General features: G+C 41.0%; 1 protein-coding gene across 2 annotated transcripts in view; it reads right to left on the bottom strand.

The window, feature by feature from the left end:
• The window catches only part of gpc1b (glypican 1b), a 145046-nt gene that overhangs the window by 103873 nt on the left and 20789 nt on the right, over positions 1–20384 (bottom strand). The window contains exon 1 of one of the 2 annotated variants that reach the window (XM_086072548.1): positions 11603–12176. The exons of the other annotated variant lie outside the window; for it this stretch is intronic. Within the exon in view, the coding sequence (XP_085928674.1) occupies positions 11603–11762 (160 nt within the window). The 5' untranslated portion in view covers positions 11763–12176. Of the gene's footprint in view, positions 1–11602; positions 12177–20384 lie in introns of those variants that run through there. 2 annotated transcript variants of the gene reach the window in all.

The following is a 20384-nucleotide window of genomic DNA, read 5'->3' as shown; positions in this document are numbered from 1 at the left end:
ATTGCAAACTGGAAACACGCAGCTGGCTTGGGAGTGATTACGGAGGCTGATGTTTACACCTCAGAGGGGGTGCAGGCTAGAGACAAAGAACATATTCACAAGTCCTGACTCACACCTGCCGCATCTGCCTCACACACAAACCTAATTACTTCCACTCTCCGTGAGATTGTATATGTCGGCGTGATGCTTTAATGGCAAAGTGTGAGCAAAGATGATTGAGGGAGCGACGTGAGCTGCGCCGTCTCATCTTTATTAAATCTGCGGCCAGACATCAGGAGCCGAACGCATTTCGCTGATTGGTTCAGCGATCAGACGCCAGCTTGCTGATATCAGTTTGATATCTCCTGGCGGAGACAAGCTTCAGGATACGTATAAAGGTTGCGTGAAGAGACGAGATCGTGCTGAATATAAAGAGACAGGAACAGATGATATCGCAAAGCAATCGGAGAAATGTGTTTGTCATCCGGCTGCCATTTGATGTCTGGCTCGTACAATGAAACACCAGAAGATATCAATCGATTGATTACATTTCCTATCAGATAAATGGATCTGGGCCAGAGAAAAATGTGCTCAGAGGTTACAGTAGATTTCCTCAGATTACGAATGCGGAATAACATAAATAAAAATGCGCTCAGTTCTGTTGTCGTTTGCAATCATGGTAGGCGTATTATGGAAATTGTACTTTTTAAGCGCTTCAAAACACACAATCGGAGTGCCTATCCACCAATCAGGTGTGAAATCATTCACACTGCTCCATTGCTCCGCCCGGGAGCAAGATGGAAGTTATTATGAAAACGTACTGTTTAATGAGTTGCATACAAATAGTTATCGCTCTCTGTGTTCAAGTAAAATTACAGCAGTCCCTTGAGATACAAGTTGAATTCGTTCTTTGACCATGCTCGCAGCTCAAAATCATTTTTTATCTCATCATCGTTCCTCACTGAAATGAATGAAAGTGCCATTAATCCGTTCTACGCTCTAAAAACAGTTGGTTCAAAAATATCCCATCTATGGTTAAAAATGGACCGATCCTCTACTTGGGTCAATTTGACCCAACTTTGAGTCAAGAAATGGTCTTTCGGCATAAAACAATGCATAAATATTGGTCAGATCCTTTACTTGGGTCAAAAAATTTAGTCATTTTGTATGAAACAACCCAGAAAGTTGGGTCAAATTGACCCATAAAGTGGATCGGTCCATTTTTTTAAAATCCATAATTGGGTTACTTTTGACTCAACTGTTTTTAAGAGTGTAGCTTCCTCAAAAATAAATTTTTGTTCTTAATGAGAAAAAAATAGTACTCTACAGTATCATACTTTTTATTTTAAATACACTAGTTACATAGTTAAATACAATTAAAAATAAATATTTTTGTCACTGCCCGTTCTGGTGTACACATTTTAGCCACACTTCGGCAATCGCTAATGCTAAATGCTATCCTGGTTGACAGTTCAACAGCACTAAACACGCAATGCACTCACTATTATCCAACTTTTTTTCTTCTCTGTATGGACAGCTATTGAAAGGTTGGGTTGCCGGGACGAGAATGAGGCTGGTGAAATCTGTCGGGACGCGGGACTGAAGTCTCAAAACGGGACTGTCCCAGTCAAAATGTAACTTCTGGTCATCCTAGTAACACTGCCACGTAGATGCTAATTGTCACCCTGTGAGATTCCGCACTGTGTGTTAACATTCAGGGAGTGGAGTGGTTGCTTTAAATAAACAAGGTGTAGTTGTTTTTATTTAATGTATGGCTTGTCAGTAATCTTCAGCGAAGCGTGACAATAAACAGCCTGACACCTTATACAGTATCAGCCAAACAGATGCTTTGTTTTCAAGTGAGTTGAGTCATCTGCCACCATACAGCACTCGTTACTTATAAAAAAATATTAAATATGGATTTCAGGGCCATGCTTTAAAGTGGCTTGGTAATTATTTTACATTATTAATATTGTGGGGTACCACAAGGCTCCATTTTAGGGCCATTATTGTTTCCGTTATATATGAATGACCTTGCTGCAGTTATCAAACACTATATGACCAGTCTTATTTGCTGATGATACAGAGTTACTTACTTCCGATCTAAAAAAAAACACTATAATTATGCAGGTTCCTTTTGGATGAAACTAAATTGATTAAATTAGTTATTTTAAAATAAAGACAACAGTGCAAATGTATAAATTTAAGCAACTCAAAAATGTGTATTCATAATCTTTCGTTTTATGTTTATGCTGATTTTTTTAATTGTGGAGTGTAATAATTGAAATTGTAATTGAATTTCGATTAATTGCACAGCCCCCCGGTTCCGTGTATGTTGATTGTGTGAACGTGTTTGTCAACCAGTCAACGATGTACCCCGCTTCTCCCCCAAAGTCAGCTGAGCAAAGCTTCATCTTACCCGCAAGCCTAATGACGACAGTAAACGGATGTAAGAACGCATTCATAAACCAGTGCCTTTGCTTTATACTATGGAAAATAAAACACTTTTTTGGCTTGTTTTCAAACAGCTCATCAAAAAAAATAAAAAGGCTGCAACAAATCATGCTGCTTGTGCAGTTGTCATGGTGACACATTCCCTCTCAGTGCAAGGAAGCCGATGCCATGAACAGAAAGTCTGCCGAGTTGTGTATTTCTTTGGGGTGTGTCGGCCTGCAGAAGTCACACTGTGCTTTAATACGATGGGCGGTGAACGTTGGGTCAGCACCGTGTCCGTAAACAGCAGGAGGCAGAACCACACAAGTTCGTGTGACGTTCGCCTTGTAAAACAAAGCCGGCATAACAGTCAAGTGAGTCTCGAGTGGGGCGTAGGTTCAAATCCCACTGAAGCTCATTAGTAGTAAAAGTCCTGAGCAAGTGTCAATGTTTTCCATATGAATTTCAGGACCGTGGCAAAAATTCTGATCTCATGTTTTGACGCATGTTGAAGAGAGAGAGAGAGAGTTGTGGATGTAGCTTCACTTAATTCCCATTGATTGGTTAGCTAACTAGCTAAGAATGGAACAACGGGGTCTAGTAGAGTCTTCAATGCATTTTATTGGAATTTGGAAGGAAAACCCGGAAGGCCCTATTTTCATACGTTTGGGAATTTGCTAGGTGAAAAGTGAACAAAATTTTTGACAAGCTAAAAGCAGGTCTAAGTTGTGGCGCAGGTGTGATGTAATGTGATTTTGGTGGATTTGATTGAGGCGCAGGCAGACAGATTCTGACCCCTGCGGATGTACGTGGCGCACAGAGATGTCAAATCCAGGTCCAGAATGTAAAATACTGCCATAATTTAGCTTTAGCCACAGGTGCTTCTATTCAACCGGCAGGTAAATGACAGCTCAACCAGCAGGCAAATGAGTTCCCGGGAGCTCGTTTACCTGCCGGTTGAGTAGAAACACCTCTGGCGAAAACCCACTGTGACAGGTTTTTGCTTTCTGGACCTGGATTTGACACCTCTGCTGATGCATGTCCTCGTATTTCATTCATAAATATAACAACAGTGTAGGGCAATCCCTCTGAATCGTGATTTATTATCATTAACATTCAAGGGGAGCCGCTTCGATTAACCGGGAGACGGCTGCATTCCCTCCCATAATGGTGCCAATGCTGACTTTTATCTGCGCTAGGCTAGGAAAAGACCAAAGAACGAAAACTCAGAACATCAAGGTCATGCTAACCACAAGTTGTTGTTTTTTTAATATCCCAAATACTTTACATTGATTCATTTGGAGGGCTAGCTAAAACTCAAAACAGTGATAGCCACATGAATAAAATATACAACGATCAAAAAAAAAAAAAAACATTGGCAGATGCGTTCCCTTATCAGCGCATATGCAGCACCTCCTTGATCAGTGTACCGTTTGAACCTCTCGACATCCGACTCGAAGACATGAGCGGAAACCAAGACGGACGGCAAACGTCGCCTTCATGGCACGTTTCCTGTGGCGTGGACGCGTGCCAAATGAACAGCAAACATGTGGCGCGCATTTGGAGGCCAACGCCGGGACGGAGACATGTACTGCATGCGGTCAGCATTTTGCCTTGGTGGCCCTTATTTTTAGCATCAGATCATCAAGCGCCCAGACCTTGCGTCAACAGATTTGCTCTCCGCAAATGAGTCATTTGAACTATTTGATTTTTTTTTTTTCTATATTTATACTCTACATGTGAAAAGCTGGTCACACTTATAGATTCATTAAGACTCGGCTTTGTAATTGATAACTAAAAAGCGCCCAGTGGAGCACAGACCTCTGCAAAGGACAAAAAGCATTCATGTGTTCCATGGGCTTCAAAAATGTGATGATGGTACTGTTTCACTTCAGTCCTCGCTAACTGTTTTTTTTTTTTTTTCTTCACCGAAGCTTGAGCTGGTGAGTCACTGCCTCACTTGGGCCCAAGGTAAACGGACTGTAACAGTTAAAAGGCCAGACTAATTTCCCAATCTATATCTTTAATGTTTAATTTACTAACTAAGCTCCCCATAAAGGTTTATAATTGTCTTTAGATACCACGAGATGACAGCAAAGCACTACTTTTGTCTAAATGAGGCTTCTCAACTCATTTTAACATAGTTCTTTAGCACCAAGATTTCACAAGATGGTGGCCAACGACTTCTTTAGTTTAAATTAAACTCCACCAAGGTGCCACAAGATTGTAATGTTGTTCGATAAAAAAAATTCCAGACCTATACCGATACCAAATACCGATACCACTAATCATTTCGATGTAGATCATTTTAAAGAAAGATCTATATATCCCAATAGAGTATTTCTCCTTAAAGTAAAGATTTCTTGCCAATAATTTGTTATATGTGACTAAACATCCATCCAGCCATCCATTTTCTTAATATTATATTTGTGGAATATGAATTTTGAAGCAAAATCCAGCCGTTTTTGTCCATCTCAGGGGGCGGCCATTTTGCTATTGGCTGTCGATTGAAGGTGACATCATTGTTGCTCAGGTCTCAGGTAACAAGCAATCACAGCTCAGCTTCAGAAAACAGGAGAGCTGTGATTGGTGGTTGCCTGAGCCCTGGGGCGGCCATTTTGCTATTTGCTGTCGACTGAAGATGACATCATTGTTGTTCAGGTCTCAGATAACAAGCAATCACAGCTCAGCTTCAGAAAACAGGAGAGCTGTGATTGGTGGTTGCCTAAGCCCGGGAGCAACATTGATGTCATCTTCAATCGACAGCAAGTGGCAAAATGGCCGCCCCCTGAGATGGATAAAAACGACCGGATTTCATATTCCACAAAGGTAATATGAATCAGAATGTCATGTTCGGACTAGTGAGGTCACTTGAAAATTCATCCTGCTACTTTTATTAATAATCACATCATCAATAAATACAAGAGAACATTTAACAAGTTTGTTGTTGCTGTAAAGTTTTCCGTAAGTTAGTTTGGATAATCCTCCATACCTAATTTTAAAGTTAAGCCCCTAAGGTGATACAGTTGCACGTTATTTAAGCGTCAGCAAACCTCAGTAGAAGCTGAGTTAAGCGAGGATTAACCTTTTGCTTCTTTTTTTTTTTTGCAGGACTTTATTCCAAAGAATGACAATGAAACTGGAGATGTCAAAATATCACAGTGGTTAACTTTGTACACTCGTGTGGCAATTAAGATAAAAACCAAGCAACTACAACTGGGCGGTTTCTGTGTGAACACACACAAATGTTGACAAGACCGTCACGCGCGCACGTCAACAAGCTCAGACAAGAGATTCATTTTCAACTACGATACAAACAAGCGTTGATCTCGCCGTCTCCTCGCGTTTATGCTGACAATCTCCAATTAAGCTCCGGCGCTCTTATCTGCAAGTCTGCTAATGAGTTGCACTCACAATGCCGGAACATGGAAATCCGTGTCATGCTTGCAGTTTAAATCTGGAGAAAAAAATGGGATGGATTGCGTACATCTGCCTGGAATCGCACATTTCCAGTAGCTTCTATTCATGCTTTTTATTTATGTAGGCAGCTTTGCCGCTTTAAGTGCTTTCAGTTTCAAGGTATTTAAAAAAAATAAATACATCTATTTAGAAGCATCACTGAGTTGCTATTGTTTTCATCGCCATTTAAGCAGCATGATGCAAAAATGACTTCCATTATGTTATACATTTGGCCATGTCTGCACTACTAAGTGCCATTCAAGTTGAAGTTTTATTCCACACCACAAGCCGAAAACAAGTCATTAATTCAAGGAAATCATTATGGAACGAAATGATTGAACATGTGTAATTAAGGCTTCTAGCTTTTTATTCAGTTGGCATTCGTGAATTTGATGTAAAGAGTTCAGAAGCGGTAACGCATAATAACACCTAGGACCTTTGTCTCTTTTTGTCTGGGTTTCCCTACGTTTACCAGCCGTGACCGGTTTTAATTGGGGAGTCAAAACATATGGCCCGCGGGCCAGAACAGGCCCATCAGGGGGTCCAAGTTGGCCCATGAGGACTGAACACAAACTGCAGTTTTTCACTAAGAATTAACTGTTTTTGCTAATTTTGTCCACAGCAGTAAACACCGATGACCAATTAAATTACCTTCTGAAATTTGACTGTTAGTCAGGAGTTAATGCAAAAAAAAAAAAAGTACTAATTTTTGTTACGAAATCTCAGATATATTAAGATAATAAAAACACCGATAATAAATAACAAAAGAAAGTTTCCTTCTGATAGTTTCTTGTGGCTGAAGTTTGGCTTAATTCATCTTATTTTTTGGACTGCAAGTCACACATTTTCATAGTTTGGCTGGTCGTGCAACTTATGTATATTTAAATAAAGGCTCGGACTGGCTGCCAAAATCTTTGTTACCTAATTGTGTTTTGGCGATTGCAAAAACTTTTGGTGCATTATCGCCTGTGGCCAGAAGGTGGCGATAATGCACCAAAAGAAAGTAGAGGAAGAAATGGAAGTAGAAGAAGAATTAGTAGTCACGACATATCACTAAATATATTTAAACATGTGGCTAACTTATGGCCCGACAAGGATTTTTAGCACCAAAAGGCGTAGTAACCGATCAGTTAAACAAGTCTTTTTAAACGGAATAGGGATTTTGGGTACGAGTCCCAGCTCTTATCTCAGTTTTTGTAAAAATAAATTTCCTAAGAAAGTGTGACTCCAGAGCGGGTTTTTTCTACTTCATGATGCTTTTTTTCTCCTCTTCTTCTTTTTTTCTTTTTTTTAACGCTTGCAAACTGTGCGATTTATAAGTTTTTTTTATAAAGATACAATTCATTATTGTTGTAGCTAAAGTGACATTGTTGGACAATATCTGTCACATTCATGGTGTGGGGGGAAAAAAATCAGAAGTTACTAATTAGTACTTGAAAAGTTTTTTTCACTGAGTACTTAAGTGTTATTTAAATAATTATTTATAGTTGTTAATTATTTTGTTACGCTAATATGTTTAAAGCAGGGGTGTCCAAACTACAGTCCAGGGGCCATTTGTGGTCCACCATCTATTTTTCAGTGGCCAGCAATTTTACTCCAAATTTTTATCTGACACGGCCCACAAGGCTTGTTGAACAATACAAATAAACTATTTTTATTTCTAAAATAAAAACAATAATAATAACGTGGTGAATAAAGATAATTAATTTCTGGTCTTAATGAACATTAATGATTCTCAAGTAAGTGTTTTTTGTTTTTACTCATTCATTCATTCATTTCACTCCCAGCCATTTTCACCGCTGCAGCTCCCGGCTCTTTTTACTGGATTTTGACTGATTTTGCAAGGCCCACAGAATATTGTGTTGTAAGTCAATATTCACAACCCTGTTGAAAAGAGTGGGGAAAAGAGGTTGTTGCAACATGGCCCTGGTTGATCTCTTATACTCTGCTGCTACCTGCTGGCCGTTTTTTTTGTAATAACTACCATTGCTTTAAGCAACCTCTTCAGGTGATAGACTGCATCAGTCTTCTGTATGCTTTAGCATTTAAAAAACAAAAACGTATAAATACGTTTTTGGGACCATGGCACTGTTTAAAATAGAAAATTTGTGTATGTTTTTGGAAGAAAATTAGTTCATGGTCAGTTTATTACACTTTTCTGTTGTTTTCTGAATCTGAAATTATTTGTCTCTCAATTCACCAGGCAACTACTTGTAGTATTTTTTCTCCTGCCTGAGAACAAGGTTAATTTGCAGCTCGTGCTTCAATTCCCAAATATGGTTGCCTTCCAAATAAAAGGGCTAAACAATGTTAGACACATTAAAAAGGCTATCCCTAAGATTAAATCAGTGACCACCCTAACAAAAGTCATCCGCTAGTTATTGTCCTATCATTCTGCTCACTCAAACGGATAAGAAGATTTCTACCCGGGATGTGTTTATTAAACATTTGTGGGCTTGTATCGTTGCTGCCGGCGCGTTCAAAACAAGCCCGTCGCTGACCGGCCTGTCTCATTCTCTCTCCGCCACAGTGGAGTCAGTGTGCAGCTCCTAGCAGGGGTGCTGAGCAACAATCTCGCACAGCACTTACAGATGACATTTCCGAGCACAGAGCAGCACACTGTCAGCCTCTGGCAACCGGCAATCAACAACAACAAAAACGCAGCACGGGGATGCCCGTGCTGGAGCAAAACGTTACCAGCTTCGTCTGCACACGTCTCTGGCCGCTCGCCTTGTTTTTTTTGGTTTTTAAAACAGGCAATCAACATTCCGACTCTTTTATCTCTATTTTAAAGTGCAGAGCAGAGAAGAAAATCTGAGTTGAGGAGCATTCATCACTGACGATAAGATAAGTTGCGGTGATGGTAATTATCCACGAGGACAAGGCGGGAGGAGGAAAATCAATCTTCCTTTTTTTTTTCCTTTTCTTTCGGAAAACAATGACAAGAAAGCCGTGTCCGCAACTAATTACGCTTGACTGAGAAATTGAACAGTTCATTCATTCATTTTAAGTTAACAATGACTTTTGTTTCTGCGTAACAGATTTATGTCCTCGCTTCATTGAACCTTGCTGCAGCGTAATGACTGAACTGAAATTGATCACGCTTTTCTCCACGGAGATATTGTATTTCCTCTATGCAATGCAATTAATGATCGATTAATTGTTATAGAGAATAGTAGAGTTATTTTTATGGAAGTCGGAAGGCCACATCCCGTTTCTAAGGGCCATGCAGGGCCTTGGTCCTTCCATGACAGCCCATCTGGCTCCTTCTCCTTCCTGGGCTTCTGTTCTGTACGACCGCGTTTTAGGGCCACGTATAAATAAATTAAAAATTTAGAGAGTGGGGGAAATATTCTGAGACTTTTTATTTTTTATTTGCCACTTTATAAAGAGAGTTGATTGGGGGGGGGGGGGTATTGCACCTACCCTCTAAAAAAATATATTTATATGTGGCCCTAATACGCTGTCATAGTTTTGCCATTTCCTTTTAATTGCCTCTTTTTTTTTCAGTGCCGCAAAGTAATATTATTTGTGTGGTGGCAGTCGTGAAGTGAGGTGAGGTGACCTTGAGTGCAGCTCAGGCCTGATCAAGCCCCGGTGTCACAGCGGGGAACATCCTCAGCCAAATGTCAGGGATCGGCCTCAATATTCAGGTGGCTCATAATTGGGAGGCATAAAGTGAAGCTTTCATGTTTTTACCGAGGTGTTTAATATGCCAGACTAGAGCCACTCCAGAGTGCTTATTTATGTCCTCCAGGCTGGAGACGGAGACACAAGGAGGAAAATAGTTAAAGCTTCCTTTCCTCTGCCTGCCTGTGCCTGCTTTCACTATCTAACCTGGACTTGAGTTGAGCTCCATATCATTGATTCGAGAAAGGAGGTTTTCTTTAATGCATTATGGATTACACACATTTGAGGGAAGAAAGGCAGGGAGGAAGAGCTTGAGCATTAATTATTTCACTTCAGTCCAGCCATAAAATTCCAAGTCTCGGGTTACTACTTGGTCCTTTGCACCTTTTGATGTATGGTGAGTCTGGCGACGTGATAAGTTTAATCACAAGCACAGCACAGTCTTCACGCTCTTAAAGTTTACATTCTTGTTAAGCAAGGCTGGCCTGCAGGTACTCAGTGGCGTCCACTGTGTTTGGTTCCAAAGGTCACCTGTGCTCTAAAAGTCACATTTTGTTGGAGGGTCGTACCCCAAAAATATGTTGTTGTACTTCAAAAGCTGGTGGGAAGTGATCCCACACTATACTGTCAAATGTATCAGTAACTGGCAAATAATTGGGCCTGTTTTTCAAATTTGAGGCATTCAAGTACCTTGACTGATGAGTGGCACAATTTAAGATTTTCGAGATACGACAATCGATTTTTTTCCCCCTTTGAGTAAAATGTTATTTATTTATATTTATATTCCCTGACCACCAGGTTTCGCAAGTTATCTGGGGTAAACCCCGAATACGTGTTTCTGTCTGATAGGTTAGGCTTCTGCTGAAATAAACTTTATTTATGGAGCACTTTAAAAACAACCATCACTGCATACAAACCACAAAGTAAAAAGTTGTAAAAATTAGACATACATAAATAAATAAAGGTTAGAGACTTTTAAGTGTTAACTATGATAACATCACAAAATTCTACCAAACAATTGTGGCGTAAAAATGTCATCGTTATTCAGATTAAAACAATAATGCAAATAAATCTGTCGCTTCATCACGTCAGTTTTTCATGTTTCACGAAACAATTTTGCACTTCTTAACCACTGAACTTATCTAGACACCTGAGCGTGCGTGCACTCATGGCCAACAACGAGATACTTCAAGTTTGAAAATCCAAACAAAGTTTAAGTCTGAAATATATTGTACTCTAGATATTCTACTGTGTATCGTTCCTTTATTATGCATAAGCCATTGGCTTGTCACTGCATGTGATAGCCTTCAAATGACGTGTGCATCTTGGGAACACACCTGTACATATTTTGGGCTCTGTAAAAAGCCTCAAATAATAAACCATAGGGTACGTTGGACCTTGGGGGACTCCGCCATCTCTGACAGCACATAACATCAAGCGTTCTCTGTCCGGAAATTTTTCCATACAAGAAACTCATAAGCATGCACCATCAGAGCCTGCTGTCTCTTTCCTGTCAGTGCATGTTCTCCACTGTACCTGCCATACCTCAAACGAGTTGCGTGCGCGCGTGCGCGTCTCCACCGAATTCCAAAGGAAGCACACGTGTAATCATCTAAGCGAGGCTGACATTAGACTGCGGATGACACGGTGATGAGTAACACGGTGCTCTCACAGGTCACACTCAAGTGACCGGCTGCTCATTTATAATAAGCAACAATTCCCAGCCGCCAGACTGCTGCGAGTGTGTGCGTGTGCGTGCGTGCGCGCGCGTGTGCGCGCGTAACACCAGAGATCACAAACGGTTGTTTCCAAACTGTTGTCAAAGTGTCAAACGCATTTCTGATGAGGCGTCAAGCGACAGATTGACTCTTTTGTGTTGACTAGCAAAAATACACAAAAATAAATCATGTATATTTAAAATTAAACATGACTACAGGCTGCACGTGTTTCTTTACTAATAACTGCAGGGGCAGTTTTACCAATTAAATAGACTTTAACAAAGTGAAGTCGTTTTTGTTCCTCGACTTTTCTTGGTAATCATTCTCGTCAGCACGTGGTGCGTTCAATGACTCAGCCAAGGCTCGGAGGTGTTGTCACTCACCGGATATTTCGGACTGGGGAACGCCGTCCAGGGAGAATCCTTTCCCGCTATAAAAGTGCCTTATATCCGAACAACTCCTGGCTTTGCCGGCGCCTTTGTCCCCGCAGGCTGTGGCCGTGAGCGAGCACAGCACCAGAGCTGCCACGATGAAGGAATCCATCCCGGCGCAATGTCAACTCAGTCAAGTGCAAAAAAAGGAAAGGGGAAAAAAAAAATCCGGAGCAATTAAGGGGAAAATGGACTCAAGACAGTCGTCTCACGGTGCGGTTAATAATCTCTCCACTCCTGAAGTGACGGCAGACGTCCGGTAAAATAAAATACAAAATAAAAAAATAAAGGAAAAAAAGGTAAAACCGTGACACGCGGTGCGCTAAAACGCTCCACACTTTGTTGTGGAGGTCCAGTTGAGAAGAGGAGAGAGACGAGGAGGTATGAAATCAAAGAAGTCAGTCAGGTCGGAAATAGTCCAGCGTGGAGCTTTGCCGATGAGCCGCCTGCCTTTGCGCAGCCTCATGCACGACACGTCTGTACCGGCAATTAGGACAAGCCGGGAGGGTAGGAAGGACTCCGGCAGGGAGGGAGGGAAGGAGGCGTTTAGGGGTGGGGAGGGGGTGGGGGGTCGGATCTCAACTGGGAGGTGCGCACAGTTAACGCTTCTGTGTCTGTGGGATGACTCAAATGCTCTGACGCGCTGTGGGAACTCAAGCAGCGGCAAAGTGGTCGATTGAAAAGGGGGAGGGGTGTCAAATCAAAATATAGGCTTGAAAAAAAACAACAACATGCGTTTAAGACTAAATTGGCCAGGCATGAGTGTGAGAGTGACTGTTATACATAAATTATGCAGTAGAATTTCACAACTACTGTGAATCAGTGAGCTGTCATATTATTAGTCTTTATTTACTTATAAGTCATTTTTGACAGAACATAAAGAATATAATGTATTAGTTATACTACACCCTAAAAACAGAAAAAAAAAAAAAAGGTTACATTTGACCTGACCAATCTCGCTGGTCGTTATGTGAACGACGGATCCTTTGGTTAAAACAACCACTCTACAGGGGCGTAGAAATATTTCATTGGGGTGGCCATGACTCATATAGGGGTGGCCATAAGTTCATACCTGAAATGTCTAAATAAGTAGTTCTTAACCATGCTGCCATACCGTTTGCATGCTGACCTTGGGCTGTGAGCGCTGACTAGCGGGTTGCATAAAATAATATGTTGTGAATTCAACCACGTGCCTCCGACATTGCCACTCTAAAATGGTAGGTGTTTTCAACCGATTTATATTGGTGATTGGGCCAACTGATACAAATTGGTCATTCTGAACAAGATATTGGTTAATCTGTGTTAGAGGCTGACATTGATTGTCACACACACCTAAGCGTGGCAAAATTCGTTCTCCGTATTTGACCCACCCCCTGAAGGAGCGGTGAGCAGCAGTGGTGCTCAAGGAATCATTTGGGGATCTAACCCCCCCCCAATTCCAACCCTTAATGCTGAGTGCTTAGTGTTTTTATAGTCTTTGTTCTGACTCGGCCAGAGATTGAACCCACAACCTTCCAGTCTCAAGGGAGATACTCTACCAGTAGGCCACTAAACTGGTCACGCCTAGTGACCTATCTAGACACACATTTCCATTTTTAAACTCTATATTTTTATATAATATATTGTAATCACTTATAATAATTAATAAATACATTTAGAATACAATAAATTGTTACACTAAATATATTTCCAAGTGCTCTATCAAGACTTATCTTCTATTGTAACCAATTTCATTGGTTGTTTGGCTAACCAAATAAATTGGTATGCCTGACCAATCTATTGGTTAATCAAGTCAATATGAGCTTAACCTACTAGATTGGTAGTTGTTTTAACCAATCTATTTTTAGCGTGTACCTGTGTATATGAGTAATTCTTGCAATTTTTAAGAGTCAATGCTGATGGAAGGTCCGACAATCCATCCACAAACATACACCAAATAGGCTGCTGTAGATGCTATTTGTTAGCCTGTCTATGTTGCTTTGTTTTGTGTTAGCAGGCGATACTAAATTCAAATATCGTTTGAATATCCATTGCTTAAAGTGCTGTACCATCGCCACATTCATGTTATTTGTTAGACTGGTTATGGTGTTTATCATTATGTGTCAATGTTAGCATTAAGCTAGCAAACTGAAAGGCTAAGCTACAGTATGTTTTACGTACACACCATGAAATTCTATTTATTTTCTTTTTAGTTTGACAGTAAACTTCAACTGTGAGTGGCATTAAACAGATCAAAGTATTTTTTTTTTTTTTTAAAGGAATTGTTTACTTTCTGCCAAACTGCTGCTTGAGTTCATTGCCAACTTCCAGCACTTGTACCTTAAGGTTTTATAGGTAAAGCAAACCAAACAAAACAAAATGTGGGGGGAACAACGACTCGTGTCTTGAAAAACTCGTAAATCAGGTCACTTGTATCATATCTCTTGGCATCATTGCGCATATTAGGAAGAACATCTACATCAAGGCTGAGGGTCTTGATGGCAAAAAGCTGGAGGATCCAAGTGCAGGGAAACAGGGAGGCAAGGAGTCAAAAGTTTCAACGAGAAATTATTTATAATAATAATAATAATAATAATAATAATAGGTCAACAAGTATATAAAAAATAAACCAAGTCTAAACAATTTAAACCAACTAACCAAAACACCACTACATAAACTGTAAAAAAGAAAAAAAGAAAAAAAAAAGAACAAGAAAGTAAAGTAATATTTGAAAAAACTAATAATGTCAAGTTTTTTTCAGTCAGAAATTCTAAATAAATTTTACAAGGAGAGTGGATTTAAAACAAACAAACACCACAACCTTCAGGTGGGGAGACAGTCACTCTTCCACCTGAGCCATGCCGCTCATACTGTGCGTTAGTGTATTGATGGTGTCAGGCGGACCCCTTGTACCTCCAAAACACGGTTTTGATCTTATTTTGAACACACCAGCAATGCAGTATAGTGGCAAAGAGCAAGAGTGGCATGGCTCAGGTGGTAGAGTGGAGGTCTCCCAAGCTGAGGGTCAGTCATGAGTTTGTTCGTCAACCAACACTTAAGTAACTTTCTTCTTTTTTTTAAATAAACTGTCCAAATGTGCTCAAAACGCCCCTTGTAAAATGTACTTAGAATTTCAAATAAATATTAGTCATTTTTTTACAGTGTGCATGACATGACAAAGTCCACGTGACCACCAACAGCATCATATAGAAACAATGTACCAACAAGGACCGAAAGAAAACATGCAATAAAAAAGCTAACTTGACAAAATTAAGGTACACCTGGACAAGACAAGTGGCTGAAGGGTGCTGATAGGTTAACACCAGGAACCGGACTAACAAGAACAGGTAGAATACAAAACTTAAAGAGCAAGACCAGGCGGCAAAATGGACACAGGAAAAACATGAAACAAAACTTCATCTAATCAACACAAAATACCGATCATGACAATCGAATTTTCAGTATTGGTAATGAAGAGCTACAAAAATTTTCGGGTGTTGGTTTCTTCGTACCTCTGTTTTAGATGACCACAGTACTGGTAAAAAAAAAAAAAAAAAAAAGTGTTCCAATGTATAAACATAGTTTATGGCATGTTTTGGGATAGCATTACGTGTCATTGCTATTGAAAGAAACATCTGTCACTTTACAGCAGGCTGAGGCCGAGCGTGGCTCTAATGGCGCTGGAATGTTTACGACGCGTTCTGGCATCTTGATTTCCAGCCAGCCAGATGTCCCAGGTGAGCTGTAGGCGTGCCCCATCATTCCCCATCCCGCGCCCTCCCGCAGAACAGGTCAGCGCTGAGCTTCTTTCTCACTGTGCCAAACACGTACGCGCGGCCGCATCACTCCTCGCGATGCAATTTAACGGCCGGCGAGTACCAGCGTGCCTTTCACCTGTCACCTGCTGGTCCTTAGGAGTTTCCCCGCTGTGGATTTTGCCTGACACGGTTCACCTTCGCTAATACGTTTCTTCTTGTGGGCTTCTCCTGTGTGCCAAGCAACTGTTTCATCTTGTGCGAGTCATGCAAAAGCTCCAGTCAGTTTTGCCAGTTTTACAGGCCAGAGACATTTAAACACTTGGACTTTTAATCACTATTTTGACTCAGAATAAAATTTTGAAAGTCTTTAGTTAGCTGGATTTGTCATAAGATTCATGCTTTATTGTCTGACTCTCTTAATTGACCTCCAAAGTGCTGCTGAGGATTACTATTTGCATCTTGGCTCCTTCCTGTGTTTGCATTTCTTCCTTATGCTTTTGTGTGTCTTCTCCGGATACTTCGGCCTCCTCCCCATTACAAAACCAAGCATGTTAGGTTCATCCATCCAACTATTTTCTTCCGCTTATCCGTTACCGGGTCAGGGAAGGCCAGACTTCCTTCTACTCAGCCGCTTTGACAGTTTCTTCCGGGGGGGGTCTTGAGGTGTTCCGAGGCCAGCTGGGAGACTTGCCATGGAGGCATCCTAAACAAAGCCATCTCATCTGGGTCCTTTCAATTTGGCGGAGCAGCAGCTCTAGTCTTGAGTCCTGTCCCTGATGATAAAGATTCTCACACTATCTCTAAAGAGGAGCGGGAAACCTTGCGGAGGAAACTCATTTCAGTTTGTATTTGTGTTCTTCCACCATCTACAGCTCTTTAACATTAGTGAAGGTGGGAACGTAGACCTATTAATTTACGGACTGATGGAAAGTCCAGTTTACTGCAGTTGCTATACCAATCAGCCAGTTGATCTATCGCTCCATCCTGCCTAAACACCTAAAAATGAAATCCTCCACCTGAGCCAGGTTCACATCCCCGAGCCAGAGAGGCTATTCTACCGTTAACTGAATGAGGACTCCAATTTGGAAGTGCTGATTCTCCTCCCAACCGCTAGACCAGTGTTTCTCAACCCTGGTCCTCGGGGCACACTATCTAGCCTGTTTTCCATGTCTCCCTATTCCCAACGCAGCTGATTCTAACGACAGCTCATCAGCAAGCTCTGGAGAAGCCTGATAACGATCCTTACCTGCGTTGGAATCGGGAGAAATGGAAAACAGGTTGGATAGTGTGAAACACTGCGCTAGACAAATTGCTAATAGCTCCAGCGACAGGTGAAGATCACGGCATGACAAAAACTAACAGAACCACAACATCTGCAAAAGGCAGATATGTCACAATGAGGCAACCAAACCTGACCCTGTCAACAGTTTGGCTGCACCTAGAAATCCTGTGTTTAAAAAAGTATGAACAGAATCAGAGTCCAATCTTCACTGGAAACAAATCCAACCTACTGCCAGCAATGCGGACCAAACACTTACACGTCACGCAGGGACTGAACAGTATGTATCAGGGGGTCTGGTATCCCATTCTCCTGCAGTACCTTCCACAGGACTTCCCAAGTGGTACAGCCAAGCATATTCTCCAAGTTCACAAAGCACATGTTGGGCATGGTTGGGCAAAGTCTCACGCATACTCCAGGACCCTGCTAAGGGTGTAGAGAAGGTCAACTGTTCTGGCCAGGATAAAAAACTAACTGATCCTCCTGAATAAGAGATTCAACTTTAAGATGGACCACCTCTACTGCACCACTAAAAAACTGTACACTTTTCCAGGGAAGATGAGTGTGATCCCCGTTTAAGTAGAACACACTCTAGATGGGACCACCACTCTGCGATCCAGAGGCCAGTCCCCGATGTCCCCACGATTTTGCAAAGGTGTGTCAACTAAGACAGTCCCACAACATCCGGAGTCTTTACGAACTCTAGACGGATCTCATCCACCCTTGGAGCTTTGCCACCAAATAGCTTTTTAACCCCCTTGGCGCCCTTAACCCCAGAGATAGGAACACCCACTTCCTCATTGGAAGTAGAGTCAGTGGAATGGAGGAGTTATTCCAGATATTCTTCCACCAACTCACAACTTCCTGCTTCAAGGTTAGCAGCACACCTTCCCCACTATCTACAGTTAGGGGTGCACCCCTAAGGGTGAGGTGCACCTTGGTGCACTGCTTCCCAATCCAAAGATGTCGCGAGCATGGACCAGAATTTCTCCAGTTAGTCCTTCTCCGTGGCTTCACCGACCTCCTCCCACGTCCAAATTTAATCCCCAGTGACCACCAAAGCTGAATTCCACGTGGCCTGCCGGTACCCATCAGCCGCCCCCGGACTCCCACAGGCAGGAATGACCCGGGAGGACTCCTTTTTTTGCTTGACGGCAACACTCGCTGGCGGTTGTTAGGTTCAATGAAGACTCTAAATTGCCCATTGGTGTGAACGTGAGTGTAAAAGGTTGTGTGCCTCTCGCCAAAAGTCAGCTCCAAGTCATTCGCAACCGTAATGAGGATAAGCGGCATAAAAATTGGAACATTTGATTAAATCAATACTAGATGAACATACATCCTGCAATCATTTTTGGGGGGTTATTTTCTTTACGTCACCCATGTTCACAACACTAAATAAATCATCTTCATTTACATTTGAACAAATTTGTGATCTATTTTTGGTTCATGCACCTCTGCCAACTTAGATACTTTTTGTGTAAGGATTTCAGAGCAAGTTTCTCCATATAATAGTGCATGAATGTCAGTTCAAACATGAAATGACTTCAAAAGCATTTGAACTCTTCTTATGTGTTAAGCTTGACATTTCCTTTAAACGCACATACTCCATTATCAACAGCACTTTCATTCAGTGCGGAGAGAAGAAGAAAAAGAGAGTCTTTTTCGTCACGTCAGCGTGTGAAATGGAAGCAGACTGTCTGATGATGCCACTCGCGTGGGAGATGCTTTTTATGGATTGCTTGTGGACGGAGACGCCACCACGCATTATGGCTCTGACACATGGAGTTGCTCGCTTGTTGTCGGAAATAACCATCAAGCAGCCACGCAAACACCAAAGTGAGAAGATGACAAATAAACACGTCATTATGCCTTTAAACGGCCGCACCGTGCCACAAAATAACATATTTGTTGGACAACAAATCACAAGATTTTGCCACAGAGAAATAGTATGTGGGATGAAATAAAATATTTGCTTTCTCTCAATATCCTTAACACAGAAATGTAATATTAGATGATATTTTGGAAAAAAACAAAACAAAAAGGATATTGTCACAAATTATTTGTACCCATATTTTGACCAATAAACACTATATTTTGCCACAAAACAGCCATAACATGTCACAAAATAGAAACATTTTGCAACAAAAACACTATTTTAAACAGGGGCGGGGCTACGTGGTGGCCAGGGTTGACTATGGCCACCCCTTTTCACTCTCTGGCTGGCCACCCACCCACACCTCGGGGAAAATTTTAAGATCTGTGATGTTTTTTTTGCCATTTTCAAATGGATGCAGTATTATTAGACCTCTTTATACTCTGCCACAATTTACTTACATTAACTGAAGGAAAGAACATTTTGATTCTCACAATCACCATCAATCAAAATCATTACTTTTACACCATAGCAAGTTAACAACATTGCTGAGAAGTCATTGTTTATTATGCCATCCGGACATGGTTTTATAAAATGAAAGGCACACTTATCCAGAAGCTTGCTCAATATGTTCATAATTAGATGGTATTTTCAACTGATACCGATAAACCAAGAATTTTGAAAATGCCGATGTTGTTAACCGATAAGTAAGTCGATAATTGTTTGCAAAATTAACTTGAATACAAATATACTTTCGAGTCCTATAAATCTAACATGTACAAATACATTGAAACATTGCGTAAAGCACCAAGAAGCTGAATTTGATTGATATCTCTGCTTCAAAGCCAACCAGTAACTCATTTTGAGTTAGCCCAAATAAAATAATCATGTTATAAATATGCAACGAAAAACTGCGAGGGTAACATTTTGGGGAGACACAGTAAAGAAAGCCCACACTGGCGACTGCCATGTCGCCATGATGCATCTTTTGTCAACACGAAGTCACCTGCATTATGACATCACAAATATGCGAACCAACCATAAGAGAGGGGAGGGGTTGAAGAGTTGGGCACAACTTGAGCCACAACAACAGATAGACCAACGCGGCAAGTCTATTATTTTCGGCGGATTTCTTTATTATCTGGTTTATCTGTATGACGTCAAATTGGTCGATAATTGCCGATTCGGCCACCGATATTATTGTGCATCCCTATTCATAATAATGTAATAATAATTAGAATTATATAGAATTAAGAATTTGTTTGTGTTATTTTATTTATTTATTTTTAGATATGAATTAAATGAATGAGTCATTGATCGCAATATGCAAAATGGTGTTGGTTGTCGGTCACAATTGATCACTGTTTGGCTGTTAACTAGGGAATCAGTGCGTGACACAGAAATAGACTATAGTACACAAAAGCAAAACAATGGCAAAAAATTGCATTATCTAATAAATACTCTCAGCTATGACACGTGACCGGCTTTAGAATGTGTTACCATTTTTTTCCAATTACTTAAACACAATTTTGCAAATTAGCCTGGTTTTATCAAAAATACTTAACACATTTCACAAAACCACACACACAAACTTCAAAGCACATCATATATCCAAATATTTGTATAATTTGTATGTGTGTTATGTGTATGTTGCACATGTGGTCATAGTTCAGCAGTGGAGAAACTGATTGGCCCTCCACTGTCTGCTATGAAGATCTATATAATTAACGCTCAGCAGCACAGCAGCCATGTTTTCCTCCCATTGAAGTTTTATTAGACCTGACCATGAAAGGCCTTCTAATGAGCACCAGGATGTCAGGGGAAGCTGTGGAGACCAGCGAGAGC

Source organism: Leptonotus elevatus, chromosome 1 (genome assembly GCF_054856555.1).
Source record: "Leptonotus elevatus isolate MCC_2025b chromosome 1, RoL_Lele_1.0, whole genome shotgun sequence".
Classification (NCBI taxonomy): domain Eukaryota; kingdom Metazoa; phylum Chordata; class Actinopteri; order Syngnathiformes; family Syngnathidae; genus Leptonotus; species Leptonotus elevatus.
The sequence above is the reverse complement of the archived record's forward strand: the minus strand, read 5'-3'. Positions and strand labels throughout refer to the sequence as shown.